The sequence below is a fragment of the Leopardus geoffroyi genome, chromosome B4 (assembly GCF_018350155.1).
Source record: "Leopardus geoffroyi isolate Oge1 chromosome B4, O.geoffroyi_Oge1_pat1.0, whole genome shotgun sequence".
Classification (NCBI taxonomy): Eukaryota; Metazoa; Chordata; class Mammalia; order Carnivora; family Felidae; genus Leopardus; species Leopardus geoffroyi.
The window spans coordinates 31,253,199-31,273,588 of NC_059341.1; the positions used below are offsets into that span (position 1 = coordinate 31,253,199).

General features: G+C 36.5%; 1 protein-coding gene across 29 annotated transcripts in view; it reads right to left on the reverse strand.

Moving 5' to 3' along the window:
* Positions 1 to 20,390, reverse strand: part of PARD3 (par-3 family cell polarity regulator) — a 674,940-nt gene that overhangs the window by 385,433 nt on the left and 269,117 nt on the right. For all 29 annotated transcript variants that reach the window (XM_045466945.1, XM_045466943.1, XM_045466952.1 and 26 more), the window contains one exon: positions 18,865 to 19,045. In XM_045466945.1, the coding sequence (XP_045322901.1) occupies positions 18,865 to 19,045 (181 nt within the window). The remainder of the gene's footprint in view (positions 1 to 18,864; positions 19,046 to 20,390) is intronic.

The following is a 20,390-nucleotide window of genomic DNA, read 5'->3' on the forward strand; positions in this document are numbered from 1 at the left end:
CCAAATATGAAACCACATTAATGAAACAGAGTAATTTTAATAATATTACATTGCATTAAGAAAATACTATCATTTCCAAAACAGTATGGGATTATGCAAAAAGTTTGCATCTTTTAGAAATATATACTGAAGCATTTTCAGAACAAAATATTGTGTAAGGTATGGAATTTCCTTTGAAATCATCCCATTTGATATACTAAACATGAAGCAAGATTGGGCATAAATTGATCCCTGTTAGAGGTGAGGATGTATGTCATTATACTGCTCTCTTTAGTCTTATATATGTTTCAAATCTTCTGTAATAAAAAAATTAGCAAGAGAAATCATCTTGCAACATAGAAAACTATAAAGACAAGCGAGAAATATGCAATGTAACAATACTGAACAATAGCCTTTTTTCCCACCTAGGGTGAATTTTTTTAAAAAAGGAAAGCTGACTAAAGTTACATATTCATTGTAATGATTTCCATGCTATTTACTCTGCTACAGCTGAATGAATCTCTTTACAAGAGACTGCGCTGACTTCACAGAACATTCATTTGGAAGAGGCTCTGTTTCACTGAAAAGACTTCCTAAGTCAATCCCCCTAAAATGCTGTTTCGCAAAATTTAAACAACTTTTAAGATGCAACAAGAAATTACTTCAATTATTTTAACAACACGATTAGTGGGTCTACATGTGGCCTAAACCTCATTTAAATTAGGTGTGTCTTAACTCTGAAAATGCAAGTAACAAACACTACTGTAATCAGATTTCTGACACTTTTCAGAAAAATAAAGCACATTTGAGTATAATCCAGTTAGAGACAAAACGACTGTATCACACCCACACATACTTAGTAGATCTTGTCAGGGAACAGTGGAGTGATACATGGGAACTAAGGATGAAGAAAGGTGAAAAATATTCTCATGGTTTTAAACTATGTTACCAGAAGATCCTCAAAGAGACAGTATTTACCAATAAGATTAGCAGAGGAGTAGACAAAATTTTCAAATGTGAGGAGCATAAAAATTAGAAGCTTGCAACCCATAGGAATTAAAAGGAAATTATAAAAAGCAGTGAGACGTACACAGAGAGACATCACTATTTACGAGCTTCATCAGATTAAGAACTTTAGAAGTCTCTGTGTGTGTCATGTGTGTGGCGTGTATTTATTTCAAGGACAGATTGTATGAGAGATAAATCAAGAAGGAAAAACTAGGTTAAAAAAAACTAGGAAATAAAACATTTCATTTATTAGAAAAAAACACTGAATTAATCATATAGAAAAAAAGCCCCATTAGATAAACAATATCTTGATCTTATATAGTATTCTTTAACGTTAGCATTATATCCTTTAATATAAATATTTACTTTTTGAAGTAAAAAAAAGCCTATATAAAAACTCGGGTGTAGGTCAATAAAAAGGAGTAATACTTGTGAATATACAAAAATAAAGGCAAAGAATCACTGCAACACACACACACACACACACACACACACACACACACACCCCTTTTCCAGACACTTTTAGTACACCACTGTAATGGCAGTCCCGACTCTTGCATAAGATTACACACCTCGACATTTTCCATTACCTATGATGGTGAAGCATCATTTACTGTACATAAGTAAAGCAGAAACAAGGTCTGTAATACTCAAGCTCTAGAGGATAAAGCTATGCTGTGGTTGTTCCTGAATTTGTTAAGTTCAAAAATGTTATTTTTATTTTTTTTTCTCTCTATATATACTCTGTCTTTAAAATTGGTAAGGGAGGGAGGGCATCTGGGTGGTTCAGTCAGTTAAGCATCTTGCTCAGGTCATGATCTCAGGGTTTGTGAGACTAAGCCCTGCATCAGGCTGCACACTGACAGCACGGAGCCTGTTTGAGAGTCTCTCTCTCTCTGCCTCTCTCTCTGCCCCTCCCCTGCTCGCATTCTCCCTCTCAAAATAAATAAATAAACTTAAAAAAAAATAAAGTTGGTAAGGGAAAATAACCACAACTGTAAAATGGCCTATAGCTAGCCCAAATGTCTCCCCTGAAGCAAACAAGGCTTGTACTTCACAAAAGCCTTGATCTTCACAAAAATGCAGCAATTTGTGGGGCGCCTGGGTGGCGCAGTCGGTTAAGCGTCCGACTTCAGCCAGGTCACGATCTCGCGGTCCGTGAGCTCGAGCCCCGCGTCGGGCTCTGGGCTGATGGCTCAGAGCCTGGAGCCTGTTTCCGATTCTGTGTCTCCCTCTCTCTCTGCCCCTCCCCCATTCATGCTCTGTCTCTCTCTGTCCCAAAAATAAATAAACGTTGAAAAAAAAAATTAAAAAAAAAAATGCAGCAATTTAGTTGGCCTTCATACTAAAGGAAGTGAATAAAGATGGATGATGTAACTATAAAGCAGAGAGCAATCATTTTAGCTGTGTTTTCAGTAGACATTTCTTCTAATTAAGGATCTCGATTTCTACTCTAATAGAGCACTGGCCACTAATCATGCATACCCAATTGAGGATATAGATGTAGGAGATTATTCGTGATGTTTCCATATAAATTTACAATATTGGGGAATGTACAAAAATTAAAAAATATATAACATTATATTCAATAGAAAATATTATAAAACACTTCTTCAGCATAAAAAAACATTTCTCATTTCTATTAAAGGAATGCTAGCACCACTGTGAATAAAATTAAAAGACCAAGGATACATTTGGACTTGGATCTGTAGAAATTATATTCAAAGATATGAAAAGTCTTTCATCACGTTAGATTATTTAGAATTTATGTTGAATAGACGGTCCAGCCCTCCAAACCATCTGTGACCAAGTCCATGATTTATGTCCTCCCTCGTGACGCCATTGCCAGTCTCATGGGACTGAAAGGAAATGGGAGTATATTTCTTGAATGCAAAACATGGTGCCAGTTGCTGCATAGGGATGGAAATAAAGATATGATTCTTTGCCTTATCACAATTTACAAGCTAGAGAGGTACACAGTAGCCACAAAATAAGCAAAATATAAAGAAACAAAAAAACAGAACAGAGTGGTAGGTTTAAGAAAACTTAGTTCTTTATAAGATTGGTAAATGCCCAAGAATCTACTTCTTTATGATCAAAATAAGAAAACAAGGTGAAGTAATACAAAAAAAAGGGGGGGGGGGTCTTTAGGTGAATGCGCTTAAGAACAATCATTAGAACTAGTCTTCAGTCACTTTAAAGCCTCTGTTCACAACAGAATTATTAGCAACTTCTAAAATGGCTCAAGAATGGAACCTGACATGGAGGTTAAAGAATGAAAATTACATCTGATATTTACAAGTACCATCAATGTCTGTAATAATCCTCAAAGTCATTCTTCAGATCCTTTCAGGAAGGTCTAGAACATAGCTAAAATAAACATCTACATAACTTTTGAGACTTAAAAAAAAATAAAACATAAGAAAGGGAAGAGGGAGAGCTTCAGCAGGTAAGGGAGAGTATGTGTAAGACAAGGACATTGCCCACTGTCTCCAGTATTCACAAACTGTACATTTCTAATCGAAATTTCACACTTACAGCAGGTCAATAATTTTATGAAAAATTATTTTAATTATACAAAAGACATATTAAGCAAATTTGTTACTACAGATTATTTTTATCAAGCAAACAGAAGTACATAACATTGGCTAGAGTTATTATTTTTATAAATATTGCTCCATTTGGCTTAACCAAATAAAAAATGGCCTCAAAAATACTTCTAATGAGGTGGTTGCCCCACGGTTCATTATTTTCCTTCCCTATGTACTTAAAGCAAAATGCCATCCCATGAATATTTTTAGGTCAGACGCTCATTGTTCAGAGAATAACCTGATCAGGAAAGATAATTCTTTCATACTGAAACCAACAGAAGTAGTATTTTTTTTCACACTACTCTACAATATTTAAGTATATGCATATTGTGGTAGGCAGAATAATGGCCCCGAAAGATGTCCACATCCTAATCTTATTACCTTGCATGGCAAAAGTTCCTTTGTCTGTGTAACAAAGGTCAAGGCTTTGACATGAGGAGATTATCATGCATTATCCAAGGGAGCCTAATGTAATACATGAGTCCTTAAAAATGGAAGAGAAGGGCAGAAGAAAAGAGAGGGAGATCTGACTGTAGAAGAAGTCAAAGAGATACAAGGTTATTGATGCCGAAGATGGTATAAGGGGCCACGAGCCAAGGAAAGCAGGCAGCCTTCAGATGCTGGAAAAATTCAAGAAAATGGATTCTCCCCTAGACTTTCCGAAGAGAGCACAGCCCGCCAACCCCTGGGTTTTCATTCAGTGAGATCCCCATAGCACCCTGACTTTCAGTACTGTAATGAAGTTTGTGTTGTGTTAAACCAGTAAGTTTGTGGGAATTTGTTGTAGCAGGAATAGAAAACAAATCCATATGTATAAACAGTCACATACATATACACAGAATTACATACACACTGCTCTTCAAACATGGGGGAGACAGGTTATGTATTAATTCCATTTAAGCCAATATTCCAGAGATGGCAAATTTTAGATGAGGAAGAGAAATGAAGAAGGTGGACTGGTAATGTTTGTGCCTGGAGCAGAGACACAGAGAGCAGGCCCATACATACCCCCTGGCCACCTGGCTCTCCCTTTCCCCCTTGGAATAGATGCATGATCTCTCCAGCTTTCACTATACATCACAGACCTGTATTCAGAATTCAGTGCAGTTTTCTCCTAGGATTCTTCATTCACCAGTGACTTTGTTTATGCCTCCTATTCCCAACCCCCTTATTCTGGTTACAAGAGAAGGGCTATTATCAAATCTTAGTGTGTACTCATATTACTTATGCAAGCTGATCACCAGCTGGTTTTTGTTGTACTAAGCCATAAATCTTTGGGCTGTAACATCCCTGCCAAGCAATGGAATACTCTTTTCCAACTCATTAACACAAGTTCTATATTTAAAATAAATACTTCTCAAGCTGCTTAAATAACAAATTAACTAATGGATCAGGCATGGCACAAACCACATTTTAATTAAATTGATGATAGGTCGAGTAAACCTAGTAGTACTCTTTTGAAATACCCTTTGGTTACTGCTTTTTCCATCTTATGGTTGTTCTGAAGCTTCCTAGAACTGATCCCATGGCAATTTTCATCTTTAAACATAGAGATCATCTTTGTAAAATGATTTATTTTCGCGAAGTTACTCTTGCACTCCTTCCATACATAAGTTCACTAACTATCAGCTATGTATACATATACATATACTCATACAGACGTATGTGTATTTTTTTCTAATTATTACCAGGGTACCATTCTATGAACCAGAAGATGCTGCTGTATAATGTGTTGGGAACACAACTGCAGCACAGGCCACAAGCTGGTGTAATTTTCCCATTTATCCTTTACTCTGTAAGAAAGAGCTGAAAATAGTGGTTGCTCTACACACAGGATAGACAGAAAATGTAGGCTACAGAAAATGTTCTACAACTTTTGGAAAGGACATAAATAAAAAGGCGATCCATGCCGGGAACACACAGTGGGACAGTCTTTAAGGCGAAGCAAGGTCAACAGCTTGGACTTGTGAGACAAGAAGGAGAAATCCTAGGTGAGGGAATGGAAGCATAATCCCCTTTATGGAGTTATGAAAATTCTAAATTTGTTTACATGCAATCAAGTACGAATATGAGGGAAATAATTAAAGGAAGCATCAAACATAAGACATGGAAAGAGCTGAATAAAAAAGATCTCTTTGAGAGAAGGCACTATCAGTCCTTTCTCAAATGTGTTCCTCGAGCACAAATATGCCCACGTGCACTTACACATCATGAGTCATACTACGTGCACACACTGTAACAACCAGATTCTTTATGAAGGAGAAAACCTATTTGCTAAAATGTAGGGAATGAACCGATACATGAAAATTAACATACTATTAATTTATAAATCAATATAAGTGAATGTAGTAAATGCAAAATAGCATCAGGAATTAATACACTGATTTACACTTAATTTTTTTTTCTTTAAAACTTGGCCCTCCACATGTACCCCAATGTTTATAGCTGCGCTTTCAACAATGGCCAAATCATGGAGAGATCCAAAATGTCCATCGACTGACGAATGGATAAAGAAGATGTGGTTTATATATACAATGGAATACTACTTGGCAATGAGAAAGAATGAAAACATGCCATCTGCAGCAATGTGGGTGGAACTGGAGGGTATTATGCTGAGTGAAATAAGTCAGTCAGAGAAAGACAGATATCATATGTTTTCACTCATATGTGGATCTTGAGAAACTTAACAGAAGACCATGGGGGAAGGGAGGGGGGAAAAATAGATACAAACAGAGAGGGAGGGAGGCAAACCACAAAAGACTCTTAAAGACAGAGAACAGACTGAGGGTGAACGGAGTGAGGGGGAGGGGAAAAATGGGTGATGGACACTGAGGAGGGCACTCTTTGGGATGAGCACTGGGTGTTGTATGTAAGCCAATTTGACAATAAATTATTATTTTTTTTAAAAAAAAGGGTCCCTCATAGAGACTACAGCCTGTGCATTCCAAGAACAAATCAGAAGGGGTTAAAATACCAAGCACCTTGTGTCTTTTGTGTGGCTTCCTTGCAGTCCTTCACTATGTGGGACTGACAAAATGATTCGGAGATATGAAGCCCATCTCCAGCTGGGTACAGAAGCAAACACAACTGGGATGCAAAGCCATTTCTGACACTAAAAGCAATGAAAAAATAAGCAAACACAGTCTGAAGAAGCAAATAAGAGATCTATATCAAGCGCAGCAGGAAGAGAAGGATTTTATCTGCCAGGCTTTCATGGTGACAAACGTCACCCACAATATGGGTCTCTCTGTGGCAGGCGCTAATAGAAAAAAGAACACACATACCTGGTTAGAATGGGAAAAAGAAAAGGAACCCTTGCTTACAACCTAATCTTGTAGTACAATATGTTCATAAAATTATTTTCTCTGTGCATTACTACCTCTAATTGCCATTTGGAAATGGGCTTCCTTGCTTTGACTTAAAATGTACCTTCTTAATATATCCATAGCTACATTACCTTTACAAGTTTTCCAGTGTCAGTAACTATTTCTGCAGCTTATAAACAGACCATATAATTGGGTAGGTAAGGTATATTCCAATACAAAACCAATGGTACAAGACCTCAGGGTCAAGTACAAGATACTAGCCAAAGACAAAAAGAAGGGAGAAGGGAAGAAGTATTCAGGCAGTGGGGAAGAAGTGTTGGGGGGGGGGGGGGGGGAGGGGGGCGCAGGGCAAGTCAGTAAGAAGCGTTCTTCTCTCAGATTTCAGCAGGTTTTTGACAGATACAGAGAGTTTCATGCACAAGGGGTCCAGTTCCACAGAGTTTGGGTCTAATTTCAAAGGCAATTTCTGGTGGAGCCTAAAGTGCCACACATAAAGGTGTGGCGGTCCTGCCTAGGCAGAACTGTGGGCCCCCCACAGGCAAAGCTTTTCAGATGAAAACACTGTCCAAGGATCACCTGCTAACTGTAGTAGGCTAAAAGTCCTACTGATGACATGGGGCAGAGAACTTCTAAAAAATAATACTTCTCTGCCTAATGGACTAACAGTCATTAAGTGTAAAATATTATATTCCATATGTGTTGAGATTTGCCAAAAATTAACCACACAGATGTGGTTAAATAATGTAAGGAGCAAATGTTTACTCTGCTTAAAGATAACCCAGAAATACTGATGCCTGATAGGAAGCACAAAGATGCTTTGACTCTAAGTCAGGTGTTGGAGATGCCACAAAGAAACCAACAAAGGGATCTTGAGGGAACAGTAAGCGTTCATACATTTTTGGCAGTAACTCGGCTTGTCTTGAACATGAAGCTCCAGCAATGGCTATGCCATAAGCACAGATGATGTTAGTTTACATAGACTAAGGTTCCCAATGGTAAAAATAGGGGAGGTGGGCCTGGATGTTCTCTAGGGGACTGCTACAATTCTATAAAGATATGAAAATCTTTTTCAAATGTCCCTTACACAATATACAGTAATATACTGGCAGTCTCAATGTTGGAGAAGCCATGCACATGTCTAAATGTTCACATGCTCAATGGAAGGTAAGGATTCTTTTGTAAAGTAAGCAGATAATAAATAACAGAGTACATTGAAAAGACTACAAAGTTACTTTGGAGTGTTGCAACATAAAGACCACAGATGAAATGTTTCAGTCCAATGAAGCAAGTGATCACTTATCTTTTATTAGTGTATTTTAAAACCTACTATTACTTGTGTTCTGATGTGTGGAAAATGTATTTTGTTCCTTTTTTATGAGTGACGCATTTCACAAGTTTGAAAATAATTTCACAACCAAAATCACCATATGTTGATTGCTGGTTATTTAATTGGAAAATTGACGGATAAAAATAGGCACCTTTGTGATACCAAATATCAATGAAAAACAAAAAGATTTTATTTATGGTATTTAAATGTAGTCCTCTGGAACAAACAAGCAGGTTCGCAGACAGTGTGCCTGCTGCTGAACTGCTGTCGCCTGACAGCCCATCTTATCTGCCAAATTGCTCATTAGGTTTGGCAATTTTCACCTGCGCCTCCAGTTTATATTTCAGCAGGGAATAAACATCAGCCTGCCTCTACCATCTTCTGCAGTGAGCTTCTAACACCCCTCAGTAGCACCCACCCAGCTGCAGTCCTCCAAACACCCACCTTGTGTACATACCATTATTTTCAAAATGTCAATTTGGCTTCCAGCTCTGGAAGCTAGCTTACCTTAAATAAAGCAAAAACAGGAGAGAGAATACGTAAAATAAGCCCCAGATTACAATACAAAGTGGGCTAATAATTCACTTCCTCTTTTAATACCAAAAAAGAACACATAAACAATCTGAATTTAATTTTAAAAATGCTCATTTCAGGGACTGCTTCTGAGTGTGGCACAGGTGACAACAGAGCAGTGAAGTGGATTCTTCTTCCAGTTGGTCCTGACCCATCCAACCTTTATTATAGGTCTGAAAGGAGAATACTCCAATTTATAAATAAACAATAGAGGTAACGTGGCAACCAGAACAAAGAGGGAGCTGAGAGTACTACCCAGCTCTCTGTCTGTGCCTGCTTCCACTGATCCCTTCCAATGAGCACTCTGACATTCAGAGGCAGATCAATACACAAAAAATACAAAAGAGATACTTTGTGGGCAAAAAGCAACAAAGATATCAAACAAAATGTCTGAAACCCCATAAAACAACTTCTGATGGAATACTGTTTTTCATTTTGCAGAAGTAAAATATTCACCACCAACCCTGCAATTAGCTAGAAAATTACAATAATTACAGCAATTTTGTATCCCATCTCCAATCCAATTAATAGATATATGACCTTGTCAACATGTAATAATCAGATTGCATCTACAACAAAACTGGATGAGTTTTATATGCTGAATAGAACTTGCACAGTAAGAAGGTAATTATTTGAAATACCGAGAATACCATTTGTATGCCATGCTCCACTTCACAAGTTAAAAGGAAATACAATAGGAATATTATTTCTATTTTTCAATATATATTTAAATCAAATCTGGAAAATAGTATTCTAATACCAGTTCATGTTAAGAGAATAGATTTCTAAAGCAAAGACCTTGGCTCTCTTGGCAAGGCAAAATCAATGTGCATATGCTTGGGCAAGAAAAAAAGTGAGATCAAGAAAGAAAAGGAAAGAGGTGCTAATTTTAGGACACAATCCTTCTGTAATAATTATCAACATTTCTTTAAGTTCTAAAAGTTAGGAAACTAGTAAAATCTTAGTAATTAATCAAACAGCACTATTTAAATAAAATTTTGCCAGTAATGGATAAAAACTAACTGTAAAACTGACACAGCTTAGGGCACTTTCACAACATTTCTATAGCAATACCATTTCCAGAAATTTTACAATTATTAGGGCATGGGCCAGTTCCAAAGGAACCTTGAATCTTCAGTCTGAGTTTTCCAGAGTTAACACAAAAAATTTAGCATTCTGGGGTGAAAAGGAACCTGGCACGATTCTAAGATTGGACTTCCCTGGAACATCTGACCCCCACAAAAAGTCTTCAAGAATTAAGAGAAGAGAAGAGAAGAGAAGAGAAGAGAAGAGGAGAGAAGAGGAGAGGAGAGGAGAGGAGAGGAGAGGAGAGGAGAGGAGAGGAGAGGAGAGGAGAGGGAAAAGAAATTACTAGACTTGAACTCAATTATTTATTTGCACAGGAAATGTGTGCCCCTAAGCACATTAGGTCTCTCTAAGCCTGGATTTGTCAACACTGACAATAGATACAGTTAAACATGTATCACGGAATTGTGAGGTTAACAGAAAACAGTCCCAATCTGTGTATTGAATAGAGGCATTGTGACCTAGTCAAGAATATATGTCCTATAGAGGTTCCTGGATGGCTCAGTTGGTGGAGCACGTGACTTTTGATCTCAGGGTTCTGATTTCAAGCCCAACATCGGATAATAGAGATTAGAGATTACTTAAAAATCTTTACACACACACACACACACACACACACACACACACACACACACACTTAGGGTCTATAACTTCTCAACCCTTTTAAACATCCATAAGGTCTGCACTCAAGAGACAACATTATCATCATCACTACCATACACTCTTCTGTTATCTAGTGCTTATCATGTGCCCTGCACTGTATTAGGACTTTAAAGACCTGATTTACTACTCACATCAATCCTGAGCCCAGTACTTGCAGATTAAGTAATTGAGACTGAGAGATTACTAATCTTGCCCAAATGTTCAAACTGCTGGGACATTGCCTGTAGTCTTTCTAAACCATGAATCTACTACTCTGTACTACTGCTTAGAAAGGAGTTTTTGCATAGGAAGTTCATGTTAAAAGGATAAAGTAAAACAGACTCCCTCCCCCTCAAACTTACCAAAAGTCTGGTTGGAAAAAAAAAAAAAAAAAAAAAAAGACAAGACCACTTATGCAGGGTCTGGTATTTGGTTATCTCTAAATTGAAGTATGCTTTTGCCTGAGAGGATGCGAACATCATCCCAGAAGTACAAGTACACCAAAAGCTCCAGGGACTTGATGTCAAGATCTTCAAATTCCATTTGCATCTTTCCCTAAAATGGCTTATTGTCCTTAAAACAAAGGTTCAAGGTGAAATGCTGGCTCTTCCTACCCATTCTCCCTTGTCAACAGCTCTAAGGGCTGATATATCCAGGATGCCTGAGGCCCAGGACTCACAGGACTTTTAGAGGCCCAAATGTTTTAATTTCTTCTAAAGTCAGAAGGAAAACCAAATGAACTTTTAGAATTAAAGAAGATGTCTTAAGTTTTTCTCACATCATATGAAAATACTTGGAGACCATGAAAATTATTAAATTTTACATGACAGAAAAAATAAAATACTGAAATATTTAAAGTTATATGAAATATAAAGTTTATTATTGATATTATCACGGTGAGAAATGTCCACGAAAGCAAAGCAGCAAGTCTAGGAAAGTCATAATGATTCTCTGAACAGCTTTCTACTTCACAGGATTAAAAAACATGCACACATGCAAACACATTTAAAAAATAACAAAATAAAAAAATATGTGTCACTTATCCTGAATCTTACAATTGACGAGATATATATACCACTGCACACAGAAACTTCCAGGATGCTAAACAAAGGGACGTTCTGATACAGTGGCCTTGATGTTGAGAAAGTAAGTGACTCAGGGTAACAAATCCTTCTGCCACTCAACTAATTTCTAGTTCATTCCTTTCCAAAAAAATGAAAGGAAGAAATGAGCCAGTTGTCTTTCCACTGATACATCAAAAAAATAAGTTTTGATGAATAATTACTAATTGATGTTTGGTGCTTAACCTGGGAGAAGTAGAAGAACGGGTAACAGTGCCTTAGCAAACTCTATCTATGCCCTTCCACTCACTTCTGTGAACAAGACTTCTCAGATAACAATTTCCTATTCTAGAAAAATTTAATATTTTTCAACAAGTGTACTAATTGGGTACACTATGCATTTTTAATAAAAATAACTTCTATAATCTATAGGATGACAAATATCCATTTGGCCAGACTACATGTAAAACTGAAAACCTAAGGGTGCCTGGGTGGCTCAGTCAGTTGAGCATCTGACTCTTGATTTAAGTTCAAGTCGTGATCTCATAGTTCATGGGTTCAAGCCCCACATTGGGCTCTGTGCCAACAGTGAGGAATCTGCTTGGGATTCTCTCTGCCCCTCCCCTGCCCTTGACTGCACGCACTCTCTTCCTCTCTCTGTCTCTCTCTTTCTCTTGCTCTCTCTCCCTCCCTCCCTCCCTCAAAAATAAATAAAGTTAAAAACAATGAAAATCTACCCTACAGTCTGCAGAAACCAGCCTTACAAGCCATTCTACTACCTAGAGTAACGAGTCCAGGAAATTAGATTACGATCTGCATCAACCAGTTCAGGAAGCTGAGCAATAATCCGTGTAACAGCCCAAAATAACCAGGACTTCATTAATAACTGACAGCTTCCCTAATTCTTGACTCTGCTTTCAACTTAAGAACCACCACAGGGGGGCGCCTGGGTGGCGCAGTCGGTTAAGCGTCCGACTTCAGCCAGGTCACAATCTCGCGGTCCGTGAGTTCGAGCCCCGTGTCAGGCTCTGGGCTGATGGCTCAGAGCCTGGAGCCTGTTTCCAATTCTGTGTCTCCCTCTCTCTCTGCCCCTCCCCTGTTCATGCTCTGTCTCTCTCTGTCCCAAAAATAAATAAACGTTGGAAAAAAAATTAAAAAAAAAAAAAAAAAGAACCACCACAGGAAGCCAAATATGTCCTCTTAATCAATCACATAGGGTACTCTGCTTCTGGGTAGCTCCCTTACAGATTCTCTGTGCCAACAGCTTCCAGTCAGGGCACATCTAGACCCTCCCCTTTGTTTTACTATAAAGCTTCCTCACTTCCCTGCCTGTCTTGGAGCCCCAGACGCAAGTGATGGTGGGGGAGTCTCTTGCCACAGCAGGCTCTAAATAGTTTGTTCTTATTTCGATGTTCTCATTTATTTCCACATTAATAACCAAAATATTTTATACATTGCATATTTATGCTATGTTGATCACAATGTAGCAATAACAATCAGTATATCTGCATTTTATGAAAAATTTAAGAGTTAAAATTTGGATATATTTTCTTAGTTTCAGAGAAATTTGAAAAGATGACTAACCAAAGATATTCAAGCCTAAAAATATATTGGGTTAAAATTCTAAGTTACATTAAATGAAACAAAGCTGAAGAAAAACTGAAATTAAGTAAACTGTGAAACTGTTAAATAAGAGCACTATGCATGTGTTTCCTTGAAAAAAGTACACACACGTTTATTAAGAATAATTATAAACACATATGAAAACAGAACAGTATACTGAATCCCCATATAGCCACTCAGCTACGCATTCCTCACTTACCCAGCCTGTTTATTTTGAAGCAAATTCCAGATATATCATTTCCAACAACCTAAACTCAGTATGTATTACAAAAAGATGAAGACTTTTTGGAAAATAATTTCAATAACATAGCACATGTAAAAGGAAATAAATATTTTCTTAATATCAAATACTCAATCAGTGCTCAACTCACCAATTAGCCTACGACTGGTATTCGTTTGTTGTACTGTTTCATTTAAATCAGGCATTAAACAAGATTCATACATTATGATTGGATGTTGTGTCTCTTAGGTGTCTATTAATCTGTGTTCCTTTCTCCATCTCTTTCCCCTACCTTGCACTTGACCTATTGAAGAACCTGGGTCACTGGACTTCTATAATTTCCCACAGTCTTGACTTGACTGATTGCATCCCTATGGTGTTACCATGCTTCCAGGTGTCTGGTATTTTCTAGAAAACTGGCAGTTGGATCTAGATGTTTGATCGGATTGAAATTTAATTTCTTTTGTCAAGACCACTTCATAGTATTATATTCTTCCATCAGGAGGCACATGATACTTAGTCCACTCTCCTTAATTTATTATCTTTTTTATATTAGCAAGTAATTGATGATAAGTACATAGATTCATTATTTCATCAGGAATGGCAAATTAGTAATATTCTAATTCTATTATTACTTCGTCACTTATTGGCTATGATACTTCTATACAAAGAAACTTCCCTTTCATCTACTACTTAGTTACCCAATAATACTATTCATACAGGAAAGAGAGGAGAGATACCTAATTCTTTAATTCTTTTATCAGTTTCCCAAATAATAAGTTGATCCATTAGTATCCTTCACCTTGCTTGTTTACTTATTTTTTTAATCTTTTAATGTTTATTTATTTTTGAAAGAGAGAGAGACAGAGCACAAGCAGGGGAGGGGCAGAGAGGGAGGGAGACACAGAATCCCAAGCAACTCCAGGCTCTGTGCTGTCAGCACAGAGCCCGATGTAGGGCTGAAACCCATGGACTGCAAGATCATGACCTGAACCGAAGTCACATACTTAACTGACTGAGCCACCCAGGCACCCCATCCTTGCTTGTTTATTTATCGTCATTATGAATTCAAGAATACATTGCTATTTACTAACATTATTAATGTTCTAATAGTCTCTCCTGTGCCAGTGGGAACTTCCATATGACTCCTGGGCCCTGCTGACACAACTCTAGTAATCTTTCATAGCTTCGTTATTTTCTTATATGGCAGGATGATCCAGAATCATCTCCTACATTTCCTCCCTGAACCAGAATCCAGTCATTTCTCCATGAATGTCCAAAAGGACAGTTCTGGTCCTTTTGAATGGAAAATGCAATTCCCAAAGTACAGTCTAGTTATCAGGGAATGTTCAGTTATTGGGCTGGGGCATTAATTCTAGACATATTCCGTAAATGCATATAGAATCTTCCCTTCCTTCCTCCTTCCTTTTTTACTTTTATTTATTTTTGTATGTGTGTGAAATGAAACATACCATAGATTCATTATATGTCCTATTCAAATTGAGAATCATAGGGTTTTTATGTATTCTACTCTAAGTTGTATCTGTATTCCTTTTCCTCTATACTCTGAATCCTGAATCCTCAATGGCACAAGAAATAGAATTAGAATATTATTATAATTCTTCATTTCCTCCATCTCATAATATCCCCCAACAATCTAAGACTAATGGTACCAATGTTACCAACAACAAACTGTTGCAAGGTTCGTTTGTTTCATGCTTTTTTTTTTCCATCTTCCCTTGGTGGTACAAATTACTAATATTTATAGTTACCTGAAATAGTTACTCTTGGATGACTGAGCAACCAACTGGACATATAATTTATGTTTAGTTATGTCAAATGATTTTTAAGAATTACTATTAAACTATTAATAGTATTAAAATTTGATTATTAACTACATAAAATATAACATGCTTTGAATGCAAACTATACAAAACAAGAGGTTTTAAGTCAGCCTTGCTTCTATTCCATTTCATTCATCTTATTCTCCCCATTCCCTGCAGGTACCTATTCTTTATGGTTATCCTTTTTTTACTTTATTTCTTCAACCTAAGAAGCTTTTTATATAGTCTTTCACTATGTGGTCTATTTTATTTACTTTTTCATTTTTTAAAGCACATTTTTTGGAATTAAAAAAAAACTTATTTTAGTGTTAATATTTATATTTGCACTGTTTGTGTAATACCACCCATAATTCCCTCTATTGATTACCTTCTATGAGGAATATCATTATTAGCTAGTCATCACTTTTTGTCCTTCAGTTTAAGGGTATTATTCAGAACACTGTTGAATATACTAGGCTCAAGAAAATTTTTATCAAGTGTTAGTTTTAATTTCTCTTAGGTAACTGCTATTTTGACCATAAAGACGATGATTCATAAATTCAGGGTTTCTCTACCTCAGCACTATTGACATTTTGGGCAGGATAGTTGATGTGAGGAACTGTCCTACGCTTTGTAGGATGTTTGGCAACATCCTTGGCCTTAATCAGATGCTCATAGTATACCCCATCTTTACCAGTTGTGACAACCAAAAATATCTCCATATATTTTCAATTATCCTTTGTGGGAAAATATCACTCATACCTGAGAACCACTAATTTAACTAACTCAAGGTTCTTGCTTTACATGTATTACAAGAACAAACTAGTTTCAACTTATAAAAAAGCATAAAAAGACCTGAATATGAGAATTCTGTGTATTAAATCCACCTAAGCTTTATCTTAATTCACAAACTTAATGTACCCTGTTTTACTCAGAAAAAAAAAAATTTGTATACATCAATTCTTCATGCAAAGAAGTAGAGGAATGAATTCATTCATAGCAAAACTTAGAAAACATATAGAGTTATCACTTTCTTTCTCTAAGTATTAGGAGTTTATTTATCTGAAACCTTATATTAACCATGCACTTAATTAGATTTGATTATTCCCCAATTCCACAAATTTCTATATATCACTAGATTCTTTATTTTCATATTTGTAAATCAGGAAGACCAATAAACATAAATTCCTTGTTGACAAGGATGAGGCCTTATTAACTCAACTCTGGACTCATCACCTATCACAATGCCTGGCCCATCATAGTCCAACTCTTGTACTATGTTTGAGTGAGTGGTATTAATACAGTATGACCAATCATCTTAATAGACAGGGGATTCGTATATAATGGGTAACTTTTACATAGTCACTAAACCTTGTGTTTAGTAGATGCTTACCAAACACTTGCCCAGGGGCTGCCCAAACCATAAAATCTAAATAAACTTAGCATATAAAATTCAGAACTGAAAAGTAATATTTACAAATTCTCCCACTGATGGCTATAAGACATTTCAAATGGTTCAAATAAAAGTTCCTTCTCAATAAAGACAAGGTAAAAGAGAGATTTTGTGTTGAAAACAGCATTTAAATTTTATCACAACAGGACCAGCCAAATGTGGGTGGTGGTGGTTAAGAAATGTTGCTGAGTGAAGAACAGTCAAAAGACAAAACTTGATGGAAAGTATGCCATTCAAATTCTTCTTAACATAAAGACAGCATTTACCTTTCCTCCAACACTTTTTTAAGGAGCAGCTACATTAAAGGCATATCTGGCTTTATAAAACACATGAATAAAAAACTACAACAACAACATAAGAAAAAGCTCTATATTTAATTATGTATATTAGGCTGCAATTATTCACATAAAGACACTATTTTCCAAATATCAGGCACCTGAATACCTATAGTATTATTTAATTAAAAATTTACTTTAAAGTTTACTTATTTTGAGAGAGAGAGAGTGTGTGCGTGCATGAGCAAGGGAGGAGCAAAGAGAGAGGGAGACAGAATCCCAAGCAGGCTCGGCACTGACAGCCTTAAAATTTACTTTAAATCACATTTGGGCAATCTACTTTTTATAAATGGATTTAGGGGCACCTGGGTGGCTCAATCGGTTAAGTGTCTGACTGTTGATTTCTGCTCAGGTCATGATCTCATGGTTCATGAGATCGAGGCCCATGTAGGGCTCTGCACTGACAGCGTGGAGCCTGCTTGGGATTCTCTCTCTGCCCCTCCCTCCCTCACTCGCATGTGCAGTCTCTCTCTCTCTCTAAATAAATAAACATTAAAAAATATAATAATAAGTGAGTTTATTCCAAGCAATCACTAAAAACACGGACTTAATGAGCTGCTATACAACAGAAAAAGTAACTAGTGTACCACTTACATATTGCCTTGCCTACCATGCCATGCATGGCACATACCTCATATTTTGAGGAATGTTGCCTGAAGTAAATCCAACAAGGTTTTTAAAATAGCATATTCATGTAGTAATCAAATGTTATTTCCACAAAATTAGTTTAAAAATATGTTTATACATGCATACAAACCTAAATTTTATAAGAATAAACCATATATTCTAAATACTATCTAACTATATTCTATTTAGGATTCTGTGTATTATTATAGATATTATAATAGATATATAATTATAATTATATATAATTATATATATTAATATATAACATTATAATTATATAATATATATTATATATTATATAATTATAATATATATTATATATAATTATATATAATATATAATATATAATAAAATATAAAATATATAATATAATATTATATATTATTACCTATTATACACAAAGATGTACTAAAGACTATTGGCAAAATCACACAGCACTTGAAAAACCTCAATGTTTCTACATAAATGTGACTAAAAGATAACAATTTTTAACTTATAAATTTATTGAAATGGACCTTCTTAACAACTGCTCAATTATAAGATTAGATAATTACAAACACTGAATTTATTTTTAGCAAAAGTTCTTCACTTTTCTGAGTAAATCTGTAGGAATAGCAGACAGAATTATTCAGGCAAATATTCTAGAACTTGAGTACTCTATGACCCCAGATTCCTAATATAAACTCAAGAAGCCCTGTATTTTCCTTCCTGCAGAATGTATTCTAACAGCCACTCTTCCAAATCTCTGAAGATAACTCTATCCCTGCGGTCACTTCATCACCTGCTCTTTAGATAAAGTTCAAGTAATGGCTGTATCCAAGTTGATTATCAATCAGAGATGCTATGGTCTGATTCACTGTGAGGCCTTTGACTATTTCCTATTTGATCTAACATTCAGAAGAAATACACAGAAAGAAAAATTCAGGTAATATAACTTTACAGTTATCCTTACTTACCTTGGGTGAGCGATTAAAAGTCTACCAGTCTAAAGTAAAATAAGCCTAATATATTAATGTGTGAAGAATCTTGCCTACCTCTCCAGCAAAAGACATTTGCCCAGGTCCTAAACTTAATCAGTTTTGATAAAAACAGATAATGAACTCCATTCACAGGAGCATGGCTGGATAACAAGAGTTGGCATCCCTGCAAATTACGATGAAACATGCAGAGAAGAAAGAGCCTTCACTTACTTGCACGAAGGACTGAAGGTGTCACTTCAATCTCGCTTGTCGCTTGGTAAGGCTGAAAGGCGGAGACACTGCTGGTGCCCAGCTCACTGCCAAATACCTCTGGACTCTGGGTGCCCGTGGAGCTGGCACTGGTGCCGTCACCTCCATGATGTGGATCTTGCTCATCAAACACTGCCACCAGCTAGAAATGGAAGGTAAATGTGCATTTATAAACAAAGGCATTTATAATTGCTACCAAAAACTTATACCACATTGGACATAAATCGAGAGGAGAAATACTGTTATCTAAGCACCCAGAAATGTTATGTCTTAGGAAGCCAAACTTCAAAGAAACAGTCTTTCCCTGAGTTTTGATGGTTTACTTTTTTATTTCTCAGTTGTGCATTTCAAATCCAAAACTCTAAGGATGAAAAATAATAAAATGGTTTTATATCACAGAATGCTAAAGGAAATAGGGTCGATTTAAATCTTTTTGTAAATGATATACTAAGAGGAAAAGAAAATGGATTTTTATATGTAATGCATATGTATGATATATAGTACTGTATATACAGCAAAAGGTAGAAGGTACCTTTCACTCAGTAGGAAAGAGGATTAAAAATTATACATGTGTCTGCCCATTTGTGCATAAGAAATATAGGAAGGATAAAAGACAGTTATCGCCCAGAAGTTACTAAGAACAGGGTTGAAAGAAAGAAAATAGGAACAATGAAGGAGGTAGGAGAGAAAAGAATTAAGTAATTTTAGAAAACTATTTTCACTGCTTAATCTAAGGTTAGAGAAAAAAACAACTTTCACATAAATTTGTTTCTCACAAGTGCATGGCTTACAAATTCTCACACTATTAGACAGACAGACACACACACACACACGAGTAATGAATAAGAAAGAAAAATATTTTGAATAATGAAAGTCAAAATTCTCACTGTCAGAAACAGAAATTACAAATAAGGAAATAAATTCTGTGATGTTAGATTGAAATTACAGGCATCAATATAAATATGTGGTTTTGTAAGCGGGCAGGTAGACTGACAAGATAGGGATGGATGAATGTTAATGCATGTGTGGTTCTTAGCCCTGCCCACTGAGAGGTCCTAGAAGCGATCACACCCAGTGTGAAGGAACACAAGTGCCTGAATCTTGGCCTCTGATACCATTTTCCAATAAATGAACAAGGGCTCCCTAGAAAAATAGCTGATTCCAGGGTTGGGGCAGAGAAAATGACAGATGGGCCTGGAACACTTGGCAATGCTAAAAAGTAAAGCAGTACTCAAAAGTGAAGGCGGCACATCAAAGGGAATCAGGTGTGGGACGTCTGGGTGGCTCAGTCGGTTAAGCGTCTGACTCTTGGTTTTGGTTCAGGTCTAAATCTCATGATTCCATGCATTTGAGACCCACACTGGCCTCTGTGCTGACAGCATGAAGCCTGCCTGGGATTCTCTTTCTCTCTCCCTCTCTCTCTGCCCCTCCCTCGTTGACTCTCTCTCTCAAAACAAATAAATAAACGTAAAAAAAGAAAGGGACGG